The following is a 23,390-nucleotide window of genomic DNA, read 5'->3' as shown; positions in this document are numbered from 1 at the left end:
CTGCCCAAGCAGGGAATCTAGTTCATAACCATGCCTATTTCTGAGGATAGTAGTAGTCCTGACTGTCTAGGAAGCCTGACCACCAAATCCAGTCAACTGTGGCGTCCGTCATACAGTTGCACTTTGGCGGGGAACACAGCCAGGACATGGAACTTGAGGATCCTATGTTAGGCCACAGAACAAGTCTTAGCAAATTCAAGAAAATTAAAATCATGCCAGCTGTCCTCTCTGCCCACGACAGTATGAAACTAAAGATCAGTAACAAGAGGAAAACTGGAAAATTCATGAATACATGGAAATTGAATAGCACTCTCCTGAACAACCAATGGATCAAAAAAGAATTTTAAAAGAAAAAGTATCTTGAAACACAGCATACCAAAACTTACGGGATACAACAAAAGCAGTTCTAAGAGGAGAGTTCATAGTTATAATGCATACATCAAGAAAATAGATTTCAAATAAACAGCCTAACTTTATACCTATGGAACTAGAAAAAGAAGATCTAAGCTCAAAGCTTGCACAGGAAGGAAACCAAGATTCAAATGAAAACAAAGATTGGGAAGTGAAATGGAGAACAGGAAAACTGTAAAAACTAAGAGTAGGTTCTATGAAAAGATAAACATAAAAGAGAGGACTCAAATCAACATTTATAAATGAAAAAGATGACAACCCAAACCACCAAATACGAAACATCATATGAAGGTACTATGAAAATTCCACCGACAAACTGCACAAATTGGAGAAGAAATGAAAAATTCTTAGAAACATACAACCTACCAAGACTGAGTCAGGAAGAAACAGAAGATCTGAACAGATGAATTACTAGGAAGGAGGTTGAATCGATAATAAAAAAGCTCCCTGTGAAGAAAAACCCAGGACCAGATGGCTTCACTGGTACATTTTGACAAACGTTTAAAGAAGAATTAGTGCCAGTGCTTTTCAAACTCTTCCAAAAACTCAAAGTGGTGGAAACACCCCCAAATTCCTTTTGTGAGGCCAGTATTACCCTGATACCAAAGCCAGATAAGGACACTACAAGAAAACTACAGGCTAATACCCCTAATACAGATGCAGAGTTTTTCAGGGGCACCTGGGTGGCTCAGTCCATTGAGCATCTGACTTTAGCTCAGGTCATGATCTCATGGCTTGTAAGTTTGAGCCCCGCATTGGGCTCTGTGCTGACAGCTCAGAGCCTGGGGCCTACTTCAGATTCTGTGTTTCCCTCTCTCTCTTTCTGCCCCTCCGCTGCTCGCTGGCTCTTCCTCAAAAATAAATTTAAAAACAAGAAGCAAAAATTTTCAATGAAATGACTAGCAAATTAAACTCAGCAGCATATTAGGAGGATTATTCACTGTAATCATGGGGAGATTTACTTACCTCTGGGATGCAAGGATGGTTCAACATACACAAATCAATAAACATGATACATCACATTAATAGAATGAAAGAAAAGCAATCATATAATCATCTGAGTAGATGCAGGAAAAGCATTTGACAAAATTCAGCATCCATTCATGATAAATACTCTTAACAAATGTATGGAAAGAACATATCTCAATATAATAAAGGCCATATATAACAAGCCCACAGCTAACATCATACTCAGTGGTGAAAGTTTTTCCTAAGCTCAGGAAGAAGACAAGGGTGCCAACTCTAACCAATCCTATTCAACACAGTATTGGAAGTCCTAGACAGAGCAGTTAGGCAAAATAAAAGACATCAGAATTGGAAAAGTAGTAGTAAAACTGTCAATTTGCAGATGATATGCTTTTCTATACAAAAAAATCCTAAAAACTCCACCAAAAAACCGTTAGATCAACAAATTCAGCAAACTTGCAGGTTACAAAATTAACATAAAAGAATCAATAGTGTTTCTGTATACTAACAATGAGCTATCAGAAAAACAAGGAAATGATCCCATTTATATAATAGCATCAAAAACAATAAAATACTTAGGAATAAATTTAACCAAAGGCGCCAAAGATCTCTACACTAAACCTACATTAAGGAAAGAAATTGAACAAGACACAAATGGGAGAATACCCCATGTTCATGGATTGGAAGAATGTACTTAAAATGTCATACTATCCAAAGGCATCTATAGATTTAATGCAATCCCTGTCCTAAAATTTGTATGGAACCACGTAAGACCTTGAAATAGCCAAAGTAATCCTGAAAAAGAACCAAGTCAGAGGCATCACACTTCTTGATTTCAAACTATATTATAATGCTATAGGAACAAAACAATGCTACCAGCATAAAAGATATACACATGAGCCAATGGAACATAATCAAGAGCCCAGAATTAAATCCCCACATATACAATCACCTAATAGATGACAAAGGGTCCAAGAATACTCCACTGAGAAAAGACCATCTCTTCAGTAAATGGGACTGAGAAAATTGGATATCACATATGAAAGAATGAAACTAGACTCCTATCATAAACCACTCCCAAAGATTAACTCAAATGGATAAAGACTTAAACATGAAACCTGAAGCCATGAAACTCCTAGAAGAAAAACTAGGGAAAAACTGCTTGGACAAAAGGTCCTGGCAATGATGTTTCAATATGACACCTAAAGCACAAGCAACAGATTAAAAAAATAAACACGTGGAACTGCATCTAACTAAAACCTTCCACACAACAAAAATCAACAAAATGAAAAGACAACCTATGAAAAGGAGAAAAAAATATTTGCCAGCCATGTATCTGATAAGGAGTTAATTTCCAAAGTATATAGCTCATACAATTCATTACCAAAAAGAAGAAAAAAGCAAATAATCTAATCAAAAATGGCCTAAGTACCTGATGAGACAGTTTTCCAAAGAAGATATTCAAATGGCCAAAAGGTATATGTAAAGGTGCCCAACATCTCTCCTCATTAGAGACGTGCATATCAGAACCACGATGAACTATCACCTCTCACCTGGAAGAATGGCTATCATCAAAAAAACAAAAAATAATAAATGCTGGCATGGTTTTAGAGAGAAGAGAATGCTTGTATCCTGTTGGTGGGAATGTAAATTGGAGCAGCCACTTTGGAAAACAGTGTGGAGTTTCCTCAAAAAATTAAAACCAGAACTACCATATGATCCAGCAATTTCATTTCTGGGAACATATCTGAAGGAAGCAAAAACACTATGTTGAAGAGATCCCTGCATGCCACGTTCTCTAGCAGTCCTATTCACAATAGCCAAGAAATGGAAACAACCTAAGTGTTATTTCCATCAGTGGATGAATGGATAAAGAAGTCATGTATGTGTGTATGTGCATGTGTGTGTATATACTGTGTACACACACACACACACACACACACACACACACACACAGGAATATTATTCTGCCATCAAAAGGAGAAAATCCTGCGATTTGCAACATGAATGGACCTTTAGGATATTACGGTAAGTGAAGTGAGTCAGAAAAAGACAAATAGTGTATGATGTCACGTATATGTGGAATCTAAAAATACCAACCTCACAAAAAACCTCAGATATTTTGTTGCCAGGGCTACAGGGGTGGGGGGAATTGGGTGAAGGTAGACACAAACTTCTAATTACAAGATACAGAGATACTGGGCACATAATGTACATAACTATAGTTAACAATGCCTCATGGAATAGAGCTGGTAAAGGTGGATTCCAAAAGTTCTCATCACAAAGAAAATATTTCGTAATACGTGTTAACAAAGTTTGTTGTGATAATCATTTCCTAGGATGTATATACATCCAGTCATTATGCTGTTCCTGGGCATCAGTATCTCAGTGGAACTGGAAGAAAATCATTTGCTTTTCTTCTATCTGTGGGAAGCTGTCAGTCTTGTTATTTTACTTCATGATTGACCCTCAAACATTCAAAGCAGGGGGAGTTCAATCATAATTCCAAATATTTTCCTCAAAAAAAAAAAAAAGACTTTTTTCCCATAAGGAAGACTTCAAGGTTTGATCAAAAAGCATGATTCTTTGACTTGAAGAAATACACTCCAAAATAATTGTAGTGATGTAGTAAATTGAAATTCATGATTTGTATTTCAGCTTATTCATCTTTTCTATCATTTCATTGTAATACAATCAAATATATTTCAGTGTAACCTTTCATTAATATTGACTGTACCGTTAGAGACTGGATGTGTTCCCCTAAAAGTCCTAAGTGGAAGCCATAACCCCCCAAAGTGATGGTATTTGCAGGTGGGATCTTTGGGAGGAGTTTGGAGTTTAGAGTTGAATCAGGTCAGGAGGGTGGGGCCCTCATGATGGTAATCGATTAAAACGATTTTCATTCTTTCTCCATTAAGAACTAATGTCTTAGGGAAACCAATGTATATAACCTAAGTGTCCATCTAGCCCTGATAATCAGATAGTCTGCTTTCAGAAAATCAGAAAGGAATTTACATGCAAGTCAAGCTAGAGAAATAATCTTGTGCTCTTGTCCTTGGAGCCCATGTGAAAACCAGGATTTTAATCTAATCAGTTTCCAAAACAGTAAAGTGTGCTGCATGAAATTCAGGTGGTCGTGTACACCTTCTTTGCACTCTACACTGGCAGGCCCATGAAAGCATCCCAAGTTGTCTTCATGAATAAAGGTTTGAAATGTTCGAGAGAGAACCGTGAAACCCTGGGCCTGGGCCAGAAGTCCCGACGTCCCTGTGTGCACCTGTCTGCAGGCATGGCCACCCTGCAGGAGAGCCAAGGTCTCTTTCTCCAACAGATCCCAAGCAGACTTGGCCTTGAACCCACGACCGCCCCCCCTAACTCACTATCCTCACACTTGTGTCTGGGTTAGTAAATTCATGTGCGTATTAATGTCCTGTAGAAATTTCATCTCAAAATTCCCAATTACTAAAAAGGCCAGAGCTCCTACTGAATTATATATTAGGGTGATATTCCCACAAGGTTCACTCTGTACCCTTAGTTTTACCTTCCAACTTGCATCAGTAGACACGTTGACAACTCCGAAAAGCAAACGAATTTGAGTTTTAAGTAAATAAACTGTGTTAACTGGTAATACTAGTTATACATTATCCTGTAATGCTGTTTCTGAATTGCCTTTTCAAGATTTCCTCAGAAAGATAACAAGCTCCCTCTTGTGGGCAGTGGGCATTATATATAATTATTTCCCCAAAGCACTGTAACTTCATAGGTACCTTTTGTTTAAAGGAAAAGGGTCCTCTTCTTTGACAGCATGGGCTCTATTTTTCTCTTTGAACGTTAGCAAGGAAAATAATATTGATTATCATGGAATGTTTATAGGACAAGTCATGAGTTTAGAGTCATTTGATGTGAACTGTTCTTCCATGTGCAAAGACATTAACTTCAGCTAACCTGTTAGAACATATACATACAGGTATATATTGATGTGTATGTGGAATTGATAAGCAAATTCTATCACTCAACTCCTAAACCTTTACTTTGATAAGTAGTTAGAGGAGATTATCTCATCTCCTGGCCTCAGTTTACAGCTTGGCTTATGGCCTCCTCAGGATCACCCCGTTGGAAGTCTGCTTTGACCTTTGAGTTCCTATTAATTTTACAAAGCAAGCCTGGCTCATTTTGGCTTTTCTTAATTTATGAGAAAAATATAACCAAAATCCCATGCCTTTTTGGAGTAATTAGCTTTCCGCCCCATATCATTCATACTTGACGCTAAGACTGCATCTTTATAGAGTTTAATAACTTATGTAAAATGTTAACTCTGAATCATCAAGAAAAATTATAATTGCACCCAGGCAGGGAAGCAAGTAGCACATTGGAAAATGGGTTTTGATTTTACAATCGGTAATGAAAAAAAAATTAGAAAATTTAATGAAATTTTGTGAGAGAATGGCATATATCCCAGAATGGTTAACAACCAATAACCAACTCCCAGAAAAGTGGTTATGGCAAGTTCTAGACATTTTCAGTTTTAAAATCCCATGTCATGTGTTTCACCTGTTCCACATTTTATATATCTTCTATCACATATATATTTATATAGCTTCTATCTTAAGCACATGCTTAACTGCTTTTCTGGTAACTGTTGACAGAGTTCTACACTGGAGAAAGGCTGGCTGTCACTAAACATTTCTTTCTCTCATTTTCTTACAGCAAATAACGTGCTTGGTTTTGGAACACTGGTCAGTACTTCCAATACCTACGATGGATCTGGTGTCGTGACCGTGGAAACGGACCATCCACTCCTCTGGACCATGGCCATCAAAAACTAACCCCGCACCTGGCATCCATAGCTGTGCCTCTGACTTACCTCATTTGCCACCGACTTCTCGCTCAACAAGAACAGTTCACCTTGGTTTACAGAAATGAAACCTCTCCACGGGAAGCCCACTAGTTTTCAAGATATTGATGTTTAGATAACCCAGGTAACACAAATGGCAGATCTCAATTTTACAGCGAGGGAGAAAAAATCATTATTTGGTCAAGTAAATAAGCTCTATGACATTCAATTGGAAAACTAATGTGGATCATGCCACTATAACATTCAGTACTGTTGTTATGTTACTAATCATTACGTTTATCCTAGAAAATTTTTTTTAATTTTGAAGCTGAGAAAGTTCTCTGCTGAGGGTTCTTGGTGTTCAACATGTAAGCCTTCTTCTGCCCGTCCTTAAATCCATACCCCAAAGGCTACTTCTGAATGTCTATTCATGCTAGATTCCTCTGTATAATATAGGAAAAAATTCCTTTCAGATTGGGATGTTAGAACCACACCATTTCACCCTGGTCTCATTACTGTCTTGGTATCATGATCTTTTAAAAGTAAATCAAGAAGCATTGACCTAATTATTAAGTTTGAAAACAGGCAGTTATGTAAGCTCCACATGAAGGGAGACACAGCGTGGAAGGTGAGAGGTCAGAAAGCCCCACTGACACAGTCACCCCAAGCTCAGCTCCGCAGCGAGCATGCTACCCTTTAGCGGAGTGACAGGTGAAAACCGCCCTTGTCATATTTACAACCAAGCCTGAAAACGTGCAGAGGACATCTACGCATGCAAACTGAACGGTTTCCGACATTACTCAGACTGAAAAAGCAGTGGTTCACAGACCCCAAGTTTATGCAGAGGACCAGGAAAGGAGTTTGACAACCCGTGGGGATAAGCGAGCACTGCGTACTGAGGATCTGGGTCTGAAAGCCTGAGTTCCTGTCCCTGTCCAGCCATTCGCCCAAGTTCCTGAACCTGCTCCTTAGCCAGAAAGTGGAAGGGGCTGCACGGAGGGTGCCTGAGCTTCCTTCCCACAGTCAGAGTCTAGACGCTGACACCTGCCCATTACCAGGCAGAGAATGCACAGGGTTGCTGACTCAGCAGTTTAAACACCTGGGGCCCTGGGATTCATCCGTGTTTCTAACGAGACCCTCTTCTCTCTTCTTACCCTTTCCTGAACGATTTACCAAACCAAACGTTGCCATACAAACCGTGACATAGGAACCCCCCCCCCCCGCCATGTTTTATGTACACACATTCCCGTCCTGCTGTGAGGGAGCAGCAGCCCTTTCCTTCCTGGTGTTGAGACAAAGCAAGAGTCAGGTTTGAAGTGGAGAATAGAAGGGGGATCAGCTGAACCAGCGTGCAGTTGTGAACAGCTTACCTGAGAGGTCATTTTCAGTTATTATGCAAATACATGAGATTGAAATCCGATGTCAAATAAAATTATTTAGTTACCCACGTATATGTTTGTAGTCCACTTTTAACATTCTATTTTCTCAGCTGTATTCGTTATCACCAGTCTCTCATGATCAAGGTTTCTGTACAAAACAATAAAATTGCTCAAAGGATGAGTAAGAGCGACAGTATTTCACCTATCCAGTGTCGGAGGGCCAGCCAGGATTGTTGATACTTGCTCTGTCCGGCACGCAGGGTACCCACCGGATCACGTGTGCCAGGGGTTCACATAACCTCTGGATCCGTTGCCCATCTGTAAAACAGGGAACCTATGTAGCACGTATCTACCTTGTAAGACTTAAGAAGGACAGGGAAACTGCTTTCAAAGGTCTTTATAAGCTGCAGAAAAAAGAATGGAAGGAACTGCTGTCACGGAGAAAGTGAAGACAAGTGGGGGAGGAAGGGCCCTGGGAAAGAGAAGGCTCAGAGCGCAGGGGAGGGTCCCAGATCGCGCACTCAGGGCTGCGTGCAGGCTCCCTCCAGACCCTTCACATCATCTCCGCCAAGCAGCTCCCAGAGCCTCTGTCCCTGTACTGCCTGCCTTCCCACTCAGAGCAGACACGATGGCACAGAAGCTGGAGGAAAGGTCACACATCGGCTTCTTCATTGGCTCATTCAACTCAGAACCTCCAACGGAAAAACTTAGTACTTAAGACCTCCAAACCACTGCCCCAAACAATACCTGCACCAGAAGAAACCAGGAAGGAGCAAAGGACCGGTGGGTAGAGCGCGTGCCATTCTCGGCACTTGTTACTACTATTTATTTCACTTAGGAGCTGAGGCTCAGCCGTTATACGTACATTACTAGAAATGTATTCACGACATATAAATGTCTTATGTTTTGAATTTTTACTACCAAAAAAAAAGAAAAGCAATGCATGTCCTACTGACCCTGAAAATCTTACCAGTGGCAGTAAGTGGATACTTAGCAAAAGGAATATAGTTTCTGAAACCCAGTAAGCAGAGGTGGGAAAAGCATTCAGACAGCCCACGCTCACCACCTACGGATCGGGCCGGAGCCACTGGATGCCCAGGGAAGGGCTTCTCTTACAGGACAGGGCACCTCTCCCACTTCCTGCAAGGCTACCGAAGAATTAGGTATTGGACCCCATTCCGTTCCTTAAAGCTACCCAAGTAAGTGCTCCTTTTCTCTTCGTGTGCTTCCCTGCCACACCATTGAAACACACATCTCTTACGTTTGTCCCAACAGCAGGAGTCTGCAGACAGCATGATCTCGGGTCCCCAGGCAGCCCCTCTTCCCACCGTCCTGTCCAGTTTGGATCCTGTCCAGGATCCTGGTTACCTAAGTCACTGATCAGTGAAAACATGCTACAATTGCTCTTCTCTACAGGCAGCTGGGAAAGTCTGAAAATGGCTGCAGCTACTAAAAGCACGGGGGGGGGGGGGGGGGGGCCACAGGTGACTCTGAGACCGAGTGAGCTGTGTGAAGTGGGCCACGCCCCCAGACAGAGGACGGGCAGGGCAATACATCTCTCTTCCTTCAGTTTTACTCAGAGCAAGGTTCTCCTGGGATGGGAACTAGGGCCATGTCAGTGACAGAGGCTCCTCAGAGAAAGGCGGAGGGCATGACAGCATGGGCATTCAGAGGGTAAGTGCACAGCGTTCATGTTTGCTCCGTATGTGCGGCATGCGTTTTAACAGGCCTTGCTTACTACTCCTGCTCAGATTCCTGCCTTCCAAAGTTTTACTTGAACAATCAAAGCAGCCCTTGGATTGGACGTGATGGAGACTGATGACAAAAGCCAAGTCAGTAAGCAGCAAGAAACTATTTTATTCTCTAAGGTTCTACGATGATAAAAAGGGTGTGGGGTGCTTGGGTGGCTCAGTTGGTTAACCATTCAACTTAAGCTCAGGTCATATCTCGCAGTTCATGAGTTCAAGCCCCATGACAGTCTCTGTGCTGACAGCTCAGAGCCTGGAGCCTGCTTCGGATTCTGTGTCTCCCTCTCTCTCTCTCTGCCCCTTCCCTGCGTTCTCTCTCTCAAAAATAAAAAATAAAAAGGGTATGGTCTGAATGGTGACTTTCAAATTGTATCGCTCACAACCCACCAGAAATACATTCCATCATATGACCTAGACTCACATGAGAGTGTGTGCACACACTCAGAATGCTTTAATTTATTCTAAATTGAAATAAAAACAGCTAGAAATTCTAGATTGGAAAAAAAAACGCCAAAGGATAGAGTGAAACGCATAAAGTAACTTTTAAAAATGTATGGATGTAAATGCAAGAGTTCTGCACTGAGCAGAACCCTTCTTTCCTAAGTTTAAGACAATATGAGTATAATTTACCCCTTAGTAACAGTTTTCATTCTATGTGTGCGAAGAGGAGTAACCTTCCGATGACAGCAGGCTGAATGGGATCCTAACTGGGAATAACATCAATTTAACTTCGTTAAGAATGGGGAGAAGAGCTAGATTATTTCAGTTGTGTCTAAAACATTCTATTCAGAATAAAATAAACGATCCTTACACCTGGAGGAAGATTAAAAGCCAAGCCACAGGGTCAAGCCATTCCCAGGGAGCCAATAGAAAGAGTGGAAAATTCCGGGCACGTACGGTACAAGTTCCTTCCTTGCCCACAGTAGATTTCACTTACCAATCGTAGTTTTCCCTTCAGATGAGCCCCAGTCTGAGCCCCGTCTCAAACCATTCTCTAGGCAGCCACCATCAGTTCTCCACCGGCTGGGCCCCCGGAGGCAGAGAGCCAATGCGTGATCTCACCACCACACACACCACAGCGACACTTCCCAGCCCAGGAAGAGGTCACGGCAGCATCGTTTTCTTCCCAGGTTATGAAGGACTTGTTTGCCGTGTACTTAATTCTACCCCTGAAAGCAAGACTTGTGGGCTGAGAAAGAAAGACTAATGCCATCCCTGCAGATTACTTGAAAAACAGAAACGACCCTGAGATCACTCAGAGTTAAGAAGGTTCTCCTAACAGACCCATAGCTGGTCCCTGAGAACAAAGAAATCTAAGACTTAACAACACAACGTGAGTACAAAGGTTGAAAAGCGTTTTAAACTAATTAGTAAGAAGCACGGATAAAAGAGTACAAATAAAACCTTAAGTTTTTCTTTTAAAAATAACCTTTAGGGGCGCCTGGGTGGCTCAGTTGGTTAAGCGTCCGACTTTGGCTCAGGTCATGATCTCACCGTTCGTGAGTTTGAGCCCCACGTCGGGCTCTGTGCTGACAGCTCAGAGCCTGGAGCCTGCTTCAGATTCTCTGTCTCCCACTCTCTCTGCCCCTCCCCTGTTCACAGTCTGTCTCTCAATAAATGTTTTTAAAAAATAACCTTTAAATCCTAGAGAATAGAGAATATTTAATAGCCAGGTATATTTTGAGCAATAAACCTGGGAAATTGTGGGCATAAAATTCTGCAGAACTGAACAGAGTCCCATCTGAGTGGCACAATTAATTTTGTGCTCGCTTGTTTAACACTGAGTCCTGTGCTAGAGTAAAAGCCCCTTGGGAGCATGGACTTTGTGTTTCCTGTTCTCCGCCAGATCCTCTGTCTTCGAATAGGGCCGTGTCTGTGGCAGGTGCACAAAACCTGTATGGCATCGCTGGTGCATGAATTCACCTCCCCACTTGTACCCGTGCCTCAGGAACATAGCGCATGGCTTCCCTAGTCCCTGAAAACTTACTCTTTTCCCTCCTTGATCCCTAACCATCATTTAAGTAGATAATGCTAAAGTTTTCCTTAAATAGTTTCTAAGTCCTCATGATAAAAGCCCTAATTCTAGACTGGACAGACTTGGTGATAGACACTTGCTCACTCACAGACCTGAAAAAGGAGACAATGTTCAGAGCACCAAGGCTGTGCTTAAAGACATCATCCAAAGCAAAGCACAGCTAGTCACAAACTCGAAAGGCCAAGGAGCTTTAAGTTGCTTGAAACGGGGAAGGGAAAACGAGAGGTATGAGGCCAAGTAATGACAAAGGTTTGGAGGACTGGTATGGACTGAAAGAATCAAGGTCAAAATAAATGTAAAGAGCGTGTGTGACTGGCCTAAATTGCCAGGGGGAAGAAAATGGAAGGATATGAGATTAATAAAGAAAATTCAGAGTTAGAAATCTGGTAGCTGGAGCTATTTCAGCTCTGGAGGTTCAAGGAATGACCCTGGCTGTGCTATGCTGAGGTTGTGAGGCTACGGACGCGAATATGTGTTATTCCGAAATACTTAGAGACCATGACGTTCAATTAGAATGCACGAGTAGGCTTTCTGTGTTACAGTAAGACGTTCTCACCTGTTCCTTACAGAAATTCGTATACTCTGTCCCACCAGCCCTGCTGGATAACCCCAATAATTTTACTATCGTCAGTTACAATGTTAGAAGAATAACCATCTCAAAAATATTGAGGCTTTTATTAGTATGGCTAGGGGGGCAAATATGTGAAGGGCATAGAGTAAGGGATTTCTTAATAAAGAAGTTTCGCTTTTTTTGTGTACCGTAGGAAATACTAAATGTCCACCAATTCTCTCTCTACTGTGCCAAACTTCATTAGTTCAAGAAATATTTTTCACTCTACTTTCCATTCCCTGTTCATGAAAAAACTTTCCTAGACCCCACTGGTCTATACATTCTTCTCTTTTATTTGCAGTCCTTAACATTCAGGGGAGCCTCCGTGAGTAATGACATGAGGGGAAATGGTGCAGAAAGTTGGGAGAGCTCTTCGCCGGCGAATTTATTATGCGTATTTTAAAGTTGACCTTTTAATCCAAGTTTTTATTCGATTCCGTTGCAAGGAGTTAGGCAACACGGGCAGTTTGAATATTTGTATGCCACTGGCACTGAACAACGATTTTATGAGGAAAAAGTCACAGATTAAATCACGAAGAGTCCAATATATTCTTTTTAAGGCTAAATGGAGGTAGGATGGAGATTTTTGAGGAAGAAAGTACATTTTCCACAGAAAGAAAACCGAGCTCTAAATTTTAAGAACTGGACACACACCTCATTTTCGTAATTTCTTCTCCAAATGAGATGTTGCTGGTAACCGCGTCCACGTGAGCACATAAATGGCATTAGTCACACCGATGCTATCGTTCCTCATTCCCGTCTTCGGGAACAAATAGCTTTTCCCAAGTTGCTCTGAGGTTAACCTTTCTCTTGGGTAGGAGTGTAATTTATAAGAGCTGAACCTCAGCACAAAAAATCAAGGAAATAATATTAGTCAAAGGGGACAGGATGAACAGATTGGCTACAAACTTGGAGTAACGGAAGCCCCAAGTTACTGTGTAGTTTCCATTGATTTCATATTCTGGCCTTCTCGGGACATTCCAGATGCCAGGACCTCTCGTAGACTTTAGGTGAGACACGTACCATCTTAACGTAAAGAAAAGAATCTTCTAACATGTTGCCATCCGACAACCACAGAATGCACTCCCGCCCCCTGGCCATGGCAAGCACCCCAGTGTTCAGTCCGAGGCTGAACAAACACTCTTGGGGACCTAGCCCCTAAGTTAAGCTCCAACATTCTACGTTGGGTAATTCCCCGGGAGATCCCACGTATACCTACATGAAGTCTGAGGGAGAGGATGTATCTGTTTTCTAGATTGTGCTGCTTGATTAAAACCATCAGAAGCAATCTTAACTTTGTATTTTTTACACATGTATTCTTAGGGCCTCGTTGAAATTTTACCCCTAGCGCATCTGCTCGGCAGGCTCCTGGGTGCAGGCTCCTGGCTGGGGAAGGGTCGGACCTGTAGAAGCGCACGTGAAAGGACACGGATGGTTCCATGAGCGGTTCAAGGTCCTGGGCAGGAGATGGGCCCCGTGCCGCTTCATGGTAATAACAAGTTAGCTTCCAATAATGCAGAAAGTCTGGTTTAAGGGGAATATTCCAAACTGACACACTGCTGTCCTTTAACACAAATCTGAGTCTCTACTGCAAGGCAGACGCTGGGGTACAGGGATGCCCTCACTGGCTCCCATTACAATGACATGGGTGAGGGACAGAGGGGGTTGGGAGAAAGGGGGACACACAAGAGGAAAGCCACGTGGGAACGCAGACAAGAGGGCAACGAGGAGACTTTCACTTTCCTTGTCTACCCAGGAGGAATGCTGGTGGGCCTCAACTTCCAGCATGAACACGACCTGTGAACACGTGTACAAGACTGGACTTTTATGTTTCCAGTAAGAGCTGTTTGTGAGAAGTCTGTACCGACGGGTTGATATTAAGAGCAAAAAGGACACAGTGCCCATGAACATCTTGGTCACAATTGTGTAAATACTAGACAATACTGGGAAACTATATATTGACACTTTTGCCCTGGTTAGCTTTCAATAATGAAATTGCAGGTAACGTTTTCCTCTGTCTACTTCGGTCTTTTTTCTACATTTTTAAGGAAAATAAGCAGCGTGTACAGGAACGTTGTACTTTTTGAAACATAACTGTATCCTTCAATTTAAAACATTTACATGGAAGAAAAAATAAATTGTTGCATATTAATAAAAGCCACTTCCTAACATTATAAAGACATTCACACAAGCAGAGGGGCCTAAAGGGACCCACAGAGGCAGGCACAGATTCTCAAAGCCCTTGACAAACAGTAGTCACACAGACAGGCGGGTCCAGGAAGTCAGATGGGCAAAAACTGACGTACGTGTGCAGGACGCCCGCCAGCATGGAGACCCCCGTCATCTGACTTGTTCTGTATTTTCTCAAACATTGAGAGTATTTATTCTATTATTCTAAGACGCACAGTTTTTCTCTTTCATAAATGAAATTTCAGCTTTGCATTCAACAAACACGGCGGAGCATCCCCTCCTTGAATTCCATCTCAATCCTTATGGTCACGCCCAGCCTAACACCCTCAACCCTCTCGTCGTGCTCACTTGGCAAAGCCAAACCCATGTTGAAATCCAAATCTCTGCCCCCCCTGCACCTGAAAATAGATGGAGAAAAACACACCAGCGTGATGACTGGCCTCATTTAAAATAAAAAATGTACCAACACATTTACGCTGTTCCTTGATGGTGCCCAGCACATGTCCACAGTCCATTCACCCTGACATCCTCAACTTCCCATCTGCCCCGGACCATCCTCGCCATCATCAGAACACAGTACTATCTTAAATCCTTCTGTTGACCCCGCTTCCTCTGTCGTACCACCTCATTTATTTTCCTTTGTGGTAAACTCCTCTCAAAAGCTGTCCAAACAAAGGCACTTTTTCCAAATCCCCCTCCGCCATTTTCTCTCTTAAACCCCACCTGGGGACGATGCCTTGGCCCCGCCACGCCACCAAACCACGGTCCTCTAAGTAGGGGCACCACCGGCACCCATAAGGGTGAGGCCAGTGATGAAGCCTCAGTCCTCGTCGGCCTTGACCTCGCGGGCATGTTTACCGCAAGGATCACGTTCTTCCCTTCACTTCCAGGAAAGCACGCTCTCCTGGTTTCATCCCCGCCTCGCTGGTCACTCCTTCTCCAGACCCTGTACCACTTTCTCAGCTTCTCCTCCAGCCTCTGAACACGCTGCTGCCGGGTCAGTCCTCCCTCCTTTCTCTCGCACCGTGTGCGTTCACCCCCTTAGCGATTTCACGAAGCGCTCACGGCCTCAGACGGTGTCCGCGTGGAAACTCGCCCATCCAACTGTCTACTTGACGTCTCCACTCTGACGTCCAAGACTCTTCACATCAGCACGTCCACCACTAGCCCTGCGCTGTCCCCAGAGCCTGCTGCCACCACCACCTTCCCCACGTCAACCGATGGCAATCCCATCCTTCTGGTCCTCGGCGCCCAAAGCCCGGAGTCATTCCGGTCTCCTCTTTCTCTCACGATTGGTAGCCCTGCTTTCAAAAGGTACTTCGCATCTGACCGCGTCTCACCATCCTGGCCATTATCCTCCTGGCCCGAGCCACTGCTACCCCTCATCTGAATCACTGCAAATGTCCCCCAGCGGCCCCTACTTCTACTCTGTCCCTTCCCCGGACTGCGCTCGATACAGTAGCCACATCCAACCATTGTATTTCTCTGTGCAAATCTCTGCAGTGGCTTGGGGGAAAAGCCAAAGTCCTAACACTGGACCCCAATGCCCCAGATGATCTCCCCCCCCCCCCAACCTCCTTCTCGTTCTGTACTCTCCGCCTGCTCGTTGCGTTCAAGCTTCATGGGCCACCTCGCTGTCCCTCAGACATACCCAGTCCCACTGCCGCCAGAAGACTTTGCCCTGGCTGTTCCCTCTGCCGGGGACGTTCCTCTGCAGGTGCCCACTTGACCGACACCCTTGCCACTTTCAAGTCCTTTCTCATATCTGCCCTTCTCAGTCAGACCTACCTGGGGTGTGTTACTGAATAAAGGAATATGCCCCCTACCCTATTCCACCCCACCCCATCCCTGGCACTTTGTATCCCTGCTACTTTGCTTTAATTTTTTGTTCCCCAAAGAATCCATCACCTTCTGGCATACCACATAACCTACTTACTTACCACATTCTCTCTGCCTCCTGCTAGAATGTTTTATTCCCGGTCGCATCCAAGCCCCTAGAGCGACACCTGGCGCCTGCTGGGTGCTGCGTTCAACCAGGACTTAGCGAGAATCCCACGTGCCAGCACTGGGAGTCGAGCCTGGATGGAAACCAACGTGGTGCTCCTTCCCTCGGAGCTCACGGTCTAATTCTTGCTGAGATTTCCTGGAGGGAACTGACTTTTCGCATGCCCCGAGGAAAACGGAAAAGCATCAAGAGGCATTGCACCAGCCACCCTCACGGCGCGTGAAGTCCTCTAGCTAAGCCACCCAGACGCCGACGGACCCGACGCCACAACCGTGTGCTCTCCCGGGACCCAGGGCCCCCCCCAGCCCGGCGCGTAAGAACGGATTCGCCCCGGGGACACTGGGTGCGCCGATGAACGAAAGAAACCACATAAGACACCAGGTCATTCTGGTCTCAATAACTACTCCCCCAGACAACAAGACGCGCTCCGAACGCAAAGCTCCACATGTAAAAAATTCTCTGACGTGGTAACCAAGTCTCGCGCTTTATTCAACAATTAGCTGGCCTGAAACCCTTCCATGCCCATTTTTCTGCAGTGCTGGCAGCGAACTGATAACCTCAGGCAATTTTTAATTAGCACTTTTTAAGAATGGTTTGCTAAATTAGTCAACTATGAAATCACCTCACCCAGATGATTAGGTTCAAATTGCATTTCCAATCCGTCGTCACCTGCTTTTACTGTCGAAGCACACCGTCGCTCCAGGATTGTTAATTACAATGTTTATCAGTCTGTTTCAATACGCGCGCGGCACAGCGGGAAGCAGATGCCAGCTGGAGCGTCTCGGCACCGCTGTTCCGAGCGGCCCGCCAGCCATTTGGTGTTGACATTTCTATTACCAGAAACAGCTCTGGCTCCGTCCCCAACCCAGTGGAGCTACTATTTCCGGATAAGGCTCCTTATGTCCAGGTAAGTCACCCGGTTCCTTGGTGTGAGGAACGCCAGGGCCTGCTTCAGCGGGGACCTGGTGGTGGCAGCGCTTACCCGGCATGACGGGCCAGTCACGGGCAGCCCCGCCCTCCCCACCGGCACCCAAACGGGATTCCAGAAGCATCTCTTACGTAGCAGGTGTGTTCACCTGATTCTCGAAAGAAGACTCGGAATCAGGAGGTCCTAACCCCAGCTCCTGGATGAGCAAACAGAGCAGCGCCCACCCCCCCCCAAAGTTAGTGACAGAGACAGACGGGCACCTCTGGTCTCCTGACCTCGTGCCTCACTGGCTCCAGCCTCCACCCCCAACCATCTCCCCACCTCTCTCCGTTTCTCAGGTTTCATCTCCCTCCCATCGTGTCTCTACCCTGATGCAGAGTGATCTGCTTCAAATGCAAGCCTGCTTGAATAGCTCTAGTGCGGCCTTCGGGCTAAGGTTCCAGATCACCCCACATCCAGCCACGTCTCACCTGCCCTCTGCCTCCCTCTCTGCCCGACCGACCTCGTGCAGCTCTCTGAGCTCTGCACTCTCTCAGGGCCTCCTCACAAGCTCTGTCCTCCGCCCACAACCCAGTCCCAGAACCTTGTACTTTCACCCCATCTGTCACCAGGGTTTCCAGGCAGCCACCAGGGATGCCGAGTCCCAGGCCCTCCACTGATGCCTGCCTCAGTCTTACCCAAGGAAGTGTAGTGCTGGTGCCCACGCCTGACCTGATGAGCCCACAGAACCCAGCCTTGCCCCCGGGGCAGAACAAGGTGGACAGTGGTGTTAGGAGAGGGGATGGTGGTGGCCTCTCAACCAAGCGGACTGGGGAAGGGGGCCAAGGAAATCGGGGAAGGGGTATCAGTGTGATCTGACACATGATTATATTAATCATTCTACAAAATTGGGGTATCCTCCCTGTACCCTAAGGGGTTCCAGAACTCAAAGGCAAATAGATCACTTTTCTGTGACTCATGTGGTCGTTTGAAGCCACGATAAAAGAAGACCTCAACTTAAGGGAAACCCATCAGGCGCCCAGCACCGTCACAATCTCTCTTGCCCGCTTTTCCATTCGACCTTATACACGCTCCGCACTTACGGGGCTGTCATCTCATAAAGGGAAATGAGAATTCTTTCCTGCTCCAATTTGCTCCAGGAGATCTGTTCTACAAGTGGGTGGTTTCCAGGAGATTTCACATCTGGATGGAGTGGACAGGATTCTCTTCCAGCTCCAGCTGGCAGTAAGAACCCCAGCAATCCTGGCCTCAACGCTGTTCTCTGGAGTTAGATATAAATTTGCACAATCGCGCGGCTGCGAAGAACCCAAGGAGAGATTGGCTCTGGTGCCGGAGACTCATTTGATTAATGAGTAATCCCACTGGCAAGGAGCCAGGACTCTGCACATGTGCCCTCAGTGCCACAGACACACCATCACCACAGTTGCAGCCACGCAAGTCTTTAACTCCCCTAAGGCTGCCAAACTATTTCGGAACATTTTTCCAGGCATCCAAACATGCAGTTAGCTAACGACACAGGCATCTTACTTATTTGTTCAATATTGAAATGCACATAATGGAGGGGTTCCTCCACCAGGTGGCAGCCAAGCCTTGCTAAAATAAATGTAGACTATATACAGAATATACGTACACACGTGAATATATATACAACATACATACGCATATACGTATATGCTACATATGTACACAGCATAGAGAGTCCCAGTTTTATCTTGGCCAAGTAGGGTAATGCATCCGGATTTGCAGCTCAGTTCAAGATGCCCACCATGCCCTGTGATAAATGATAAAGGACCGAGACAATGGGATCATCAGGATACCAGGGTTTCAACAACTGCTCTGGGGTAGCTACTGGCAGTCGAACCTGAATTGGGTTCATGTCCCTGATAATCTTCGTTTAGCCACTGCAGTGAGAAAATCAGATAGCGGAGCACTGGGTGGTCTTAAATACGAGGCTTTCAGTTAAATTCCAGTTCAACAGACCAACCAACTACTGACCGGCAGCTTTGTCACCCAGCACGCCGGATGCTACTCTCCCCAGGCTTCCTGTCTGTAGGAAACCCTGTCTCTTGGGGAAAGAATAGACCCACACACAAGACGAGGAGTAAAGAACCTGTCCTCTTCCTCAAATCCAGAGTACAGGGCTTTCCTGTATCTTTCCCCAGGGTCCTTGAGCAAACGACAGAAATGCTAATAATGAGAGGTCAGTACTATGTTTAATCCCTCCAAAAAGCCATGATGTGTGATTGACAGACAAAGAAATGCTCCATGGGTTCAAAGAAAGGAAGGTGATAGTCTGGGGCGGAATATCACCTCTGACGCTCCCAATTGTTCTCAGTCAGAAAGAAAACACATGAACTGGACCAGCGGTTCTTTCCTTCCCCCATTATTTCTTTTGACCAAAGCTGGTTATCTCCCTGAGTCTTCTCCAAGGACCCAGATGTAAGTCTGCAGAGGACAAAACAGACAAGTTTGCCGACCGGCTACAGTGGGGTGGGCATGTGATTGTGGGTGATCATGTGTGATCTGGGGGAAACGGTGCACGGGGCTCACCAGTCTCGCCCTTTAGGAAGAGTGGAATATGGAGGTCTCCCAGAGACAACTGATCCAAGCCCGTGGGAAACAGGACCACATAGGAACTGAGTGGTCTGAGCATTGGTTTGACACACATAGTCTCTGTAACGTGAAGAAACATTTAAACTAGGAAATAGTGAATAATTGAGGAGCCAACTACTGAACCTCTTCCCACACTCATTCTTTCCCAGTTTACCTAAATGGGGTCTCTGGTCCTTCCCAACACAATACTTGAAGCAGCCCCTTCTAATCAGGCAGAGCTAGGGCAAAAGTTGAAAACCATCTCCAAAATCCCAACTAGAGAAAGAGCCTAGACACAAGACTCTTGGTTCCAGAACTGTCCGATACGGTAGCCACATATGTCTATCAAGCACTTGAAATGTGGCTAGTATGACTGAGAAACTAAACTTTTAACTTGATTTGATTTTAATAATTAAAATTTGTTGTAATAGCCACATATGGTTAGTGGCCATTGGATAGTAGAGTTCTAGAACATGTCCATCGACACCAAAAGTTCTGTTGGATGGCACCGGTCTAGTAGAGTTCTAGAACATGTCCATCGACACCGAAAGTTCTATTGGATGGCAGTGGTCTAGTAGAGTTCTAGAACATGTCCATCGACACTGAAAGTTCTATTGGATGGCACCAGTCTAGTAGAGTTCTAGAACATTTCCATCGACACCAAAAGTTCTATTGGATGGCACCGGTCTAGTAGAGTTCTAGAACATTTCCATCGACACCGAAAGTTCTATTGGATAGCACAAGTCTAGTCCACAGCAGCATCAAAAAGCTTTAGATATTCACAAAACTCACACCATCTTAACATTGTCTTACAGGAGTCTTGCAACTTCTATACAGATTTGTTTGCTTTATTTGTAATAGGAGATGATAATACTGGAATCAAATTAAATCAGATCCAGGGATTTTACCTGCCAGCATGCTGAGAAGGTCTAACTCAGCTACGTTTGGGGCACAAGAATCTTCCGTGCGGTTTGCTGCGGAGATGTTTATTGTCCACACCCACGTCATGGTGGCACCATTCCTGTCTGCCATGCCTGGGCCCAGAGGTCCCTCATGACAAATGTGGAGGCCACAGCTCTGAGTTTATCTCCCACCCACACTCTCAGCATCCACACAGCACCACCCACAGCACTTTGTTAGCCAACTGGAAGTAATGTGTCAATGAGGCACGGTTCCTTACCATTCACAGATTACAAACACACAGTAAACAGTGGAGGCACTCACCTCTTGCTCATTACAAGTCAGCTACCTCCCAGTTTGGGCCAGTTTGGTCTCTTCAGAGCCTTTAACCCTTCTCCACCTGCCACCATATTCCAGTAATTTGAGGGGACACATTCCTCCTAACTCTGCTCTAGAGGCAGGAAAGACCTTCTACTCTGACCCCTGGTCTTGAATCCAAACTTCTGCTTGCTGTGTAGAGGCAGTGTTGGTTTGGGGATGGGGAGAATGGAGTTGTCCACAAAGAAAAAACAGCGTCCATTCTTTCCGATTTGTTTACAGCAGCGATACCAAAACACAGATTGGGGCGCTTGGGTAGCTCAGTTGGCTGTGCGTCTGACTCTTGATTTCGGCTCAGGTCATGATCCCAGGGTTGGGGGATCGAGCCCTGCACGGGGCTGTGCACTGAGCCTGAAGTCTGCTTAAGATTCTCTCTCTCTCAGGGCACGTGGGTGGCTCAGCTGGGTAAGCGTCTGACTTCAGCCAGGTCACGATCTCGCGGTCTGTGAGTTCGAGCCCCGCGTGGGGCTCTGTGCTGACAGCTCAGAGCCTGGAGCCTGCTTCAGATTCTGTGTCTCCCTCTCTCTCTGCCCCTCCCACTCTGTCTCTCTCTCAAAAATAAAGCATTAAAAAAATGTTTTTTAAAAAAGTTCTCTCTCTCCCTCTTCCCCCCTCCCCAATGCACACTCTCAAAACAAAATAATAAAATAAAATACAGATTAATACCTTCATAAGTTATTCTTCCAAACTTACCAGGTATTGCTATTTTCTAAACATCAATGGCACTGAACACAGCGATGCAATTTACAGTATTATCAACATAACTGACAACACACATTCCCTGACCGATGCAAAGTGAATCGCTTTAAGATCAAACTGCATATGGACATGCCTGGGTCCATTCACTTGGGCTTGACACCATGGAAACGGCATTCTCTGGAAGATGCTCCAAATGAACAATAACAGTAACACGGTATCTGACGATTCCTTCCAAATTCAGGGATGACATTTCACCACTGACAAAGCAAGGCTGCAAGGAAGAAAATCTTAAAGTGGTTTCTCCATTCAGGGTGCTCCACTGTTTATGCAAGACGGCCTGTTCTCTTGCCCTGACTTCAACACCAACCGGAAGGACTCGAACACCAACTCCGCCATGGTGTTCCACGGTGCTCAACACCAACTTCCCTTCTAGCAACACCCAAGGGAACACCAAAGCTGGCTGCAACCGAGAAGAACTGTAAGCCCTGCCTGGCTGCATTGGCGTCCTCACATTACATGCACAGAGGTCCATTTCCTCACCGAAGTGTCAAGTCTTCTAGGGACAGATTACATCATTGACCTCCGTTTCCCTTTCTCCTTTCTCCAGTACTTGGCCCCTCCTGATTTCTTCATCCTCTCACCAGTTATTCTTACGACTCATTCATCTGGCTCATTCCACATCATTTCATTTTCTCTTTTTATTTTGGAGGGGGAAACTTCCCTGGTGCCCCTAGACCTTTTTCCTTAAGTTGGCAAGAATTGGTTTCTGTTGGTTGTACCCTAGAACCCTTGGCTGACGTGGGCAAGGACTACAATATGCCTTCGGCGCTTTACAGAGTGCCCAAGACAGAGTCAGCACCGCGTCATGAGAAGGAATGAGTACTGAATTGTATACATAGCAGGAACTGAACAAATACCCAGATGTTAGCATAAAGGCCTCTAGAATCAGACTTCTCTATTTTTTTCCTTTGCTGCCCTGGAAGGATGGGAGGTGAACACGCCCCCTCACTTTCTGAGCCCTGGTCCTCCCTGTTCTCAAGCAAAGGTAAACGAAGTTTGGGGTGCTAATAATTCAGTCTAAGAACAGGTTTGAGGGGAAAAGGAAGGTGGACTGGAGGAGCAGACAACGGGAAGGGAGCATCGCGTGAGACAGAAAGAGCGGTCCTGTGCAGGCGGGAACGGACTTTGTTAGTAGGGGAGCAGCAAGAGGCCAGAGAGGAGAACCGTGCGCTACTTGCAGGGGTGGGACCGCGGGGCAGGTGGCCAGCGACTCCTCTCTCCCACGGAGAGAGCACTCAGGCCCACAGGAAACGTGCACACAAGGACCACAAGGTCTCAGTGATGACACGCGTGAACAGATGGCAGAAAACCAGGTAGTCTCTCTTGTAAAAGGCCCAGAACCTTGAGAAGCCCCGAGAATGACCGAGAATGGCAGCCCAGAGAGACAGATGTTCAGCAACAGAATTAGCACGGCTTAGAAAGCTTAAAGGTGACGCTTCTCACATGCGCGAGTGTGTGAACACAGATTCCTACGTGCCACGGTTATTACATAAATAGGAAGCGCTCCGTGTAAGTTCTGTATTTGTTCAGCTTCCGCGCCAGGCCGTCGGTCTCCCTGCTGGGCCCTCGATCTGATCAGCAGGTGCAGGGGTTCACAGACAGAAGCGAGGGAGCAGAGACGCTGTGGCTTCCGCACGGGCTGCATCGGACAGCGC

At 45.4% G+C, this 23,390-nt stretch overlaps 1 protein-coding gene and 1 long non-coding RNA gene across 6 annotated transcripts in view; both read left to right on the top strand.

The window, feature by feature from the left end:
* The window catches only part of TPK1 (thiamin pyrophosphokinase 1), a 351,344-nt gene extending 343,682 nt beyond the window's left edge, over nt 1-7,662 (top strand). For 3 of the 5 annotated variants that reach the window (XM_045052931.1, XM_045052941.1, XM_045052937.1), the window contains one exon: nt 6,085-7,662. In XM_045052931.1, coding sequence (XP_044908866.1) covers nt 6,085-6,203 — 119 coding nt within the window. In that variant the 3' untranslated portion in view covers nt 6,204-7,662. The remainder of the gene's footprint in view (nt 1-6,084) is intronic. The other 2 variants (XM_045052939.1, XM_045052938.1) reach the window with 2 other exon arrangements.
* Nucleotides 7,663-9,055: 1,393 nt separating this feature from the next.
* Nucleotides 9,056-13,992, top strand: LOC111559556. The gene is made up of 3 exons (XR_002740638.2): nt 9,056-10,671; nt 13,307-13,472; nt 13,740-13,992. It is a non-coding gene; the product is annotated as an uncharacterized LOC111559556 (long non-coding RNA).
* Nucleotides 13,993-23,390: the final 9,398 nt, after the last annotated feature.

The sequence above is a fragment of the Felis catus genome, chromosome A2 (genome assembly GCF_018350175.1).
Source record: "Felis catus isolate Fca126 chromosome A2, F.catus_Fca126_mat1.0, whole genome shotgun sequence".
NCBI lineage: Eukaryota > Metazoa > Chordata > Mammalia > Carnivora > Felidae > Felis > Felis catus.
The sequence above is the reverse complement of the archived record's forward strand: the minus strand, read 5'-3'. Positions and strand labels throughout refer to the sequence as shown.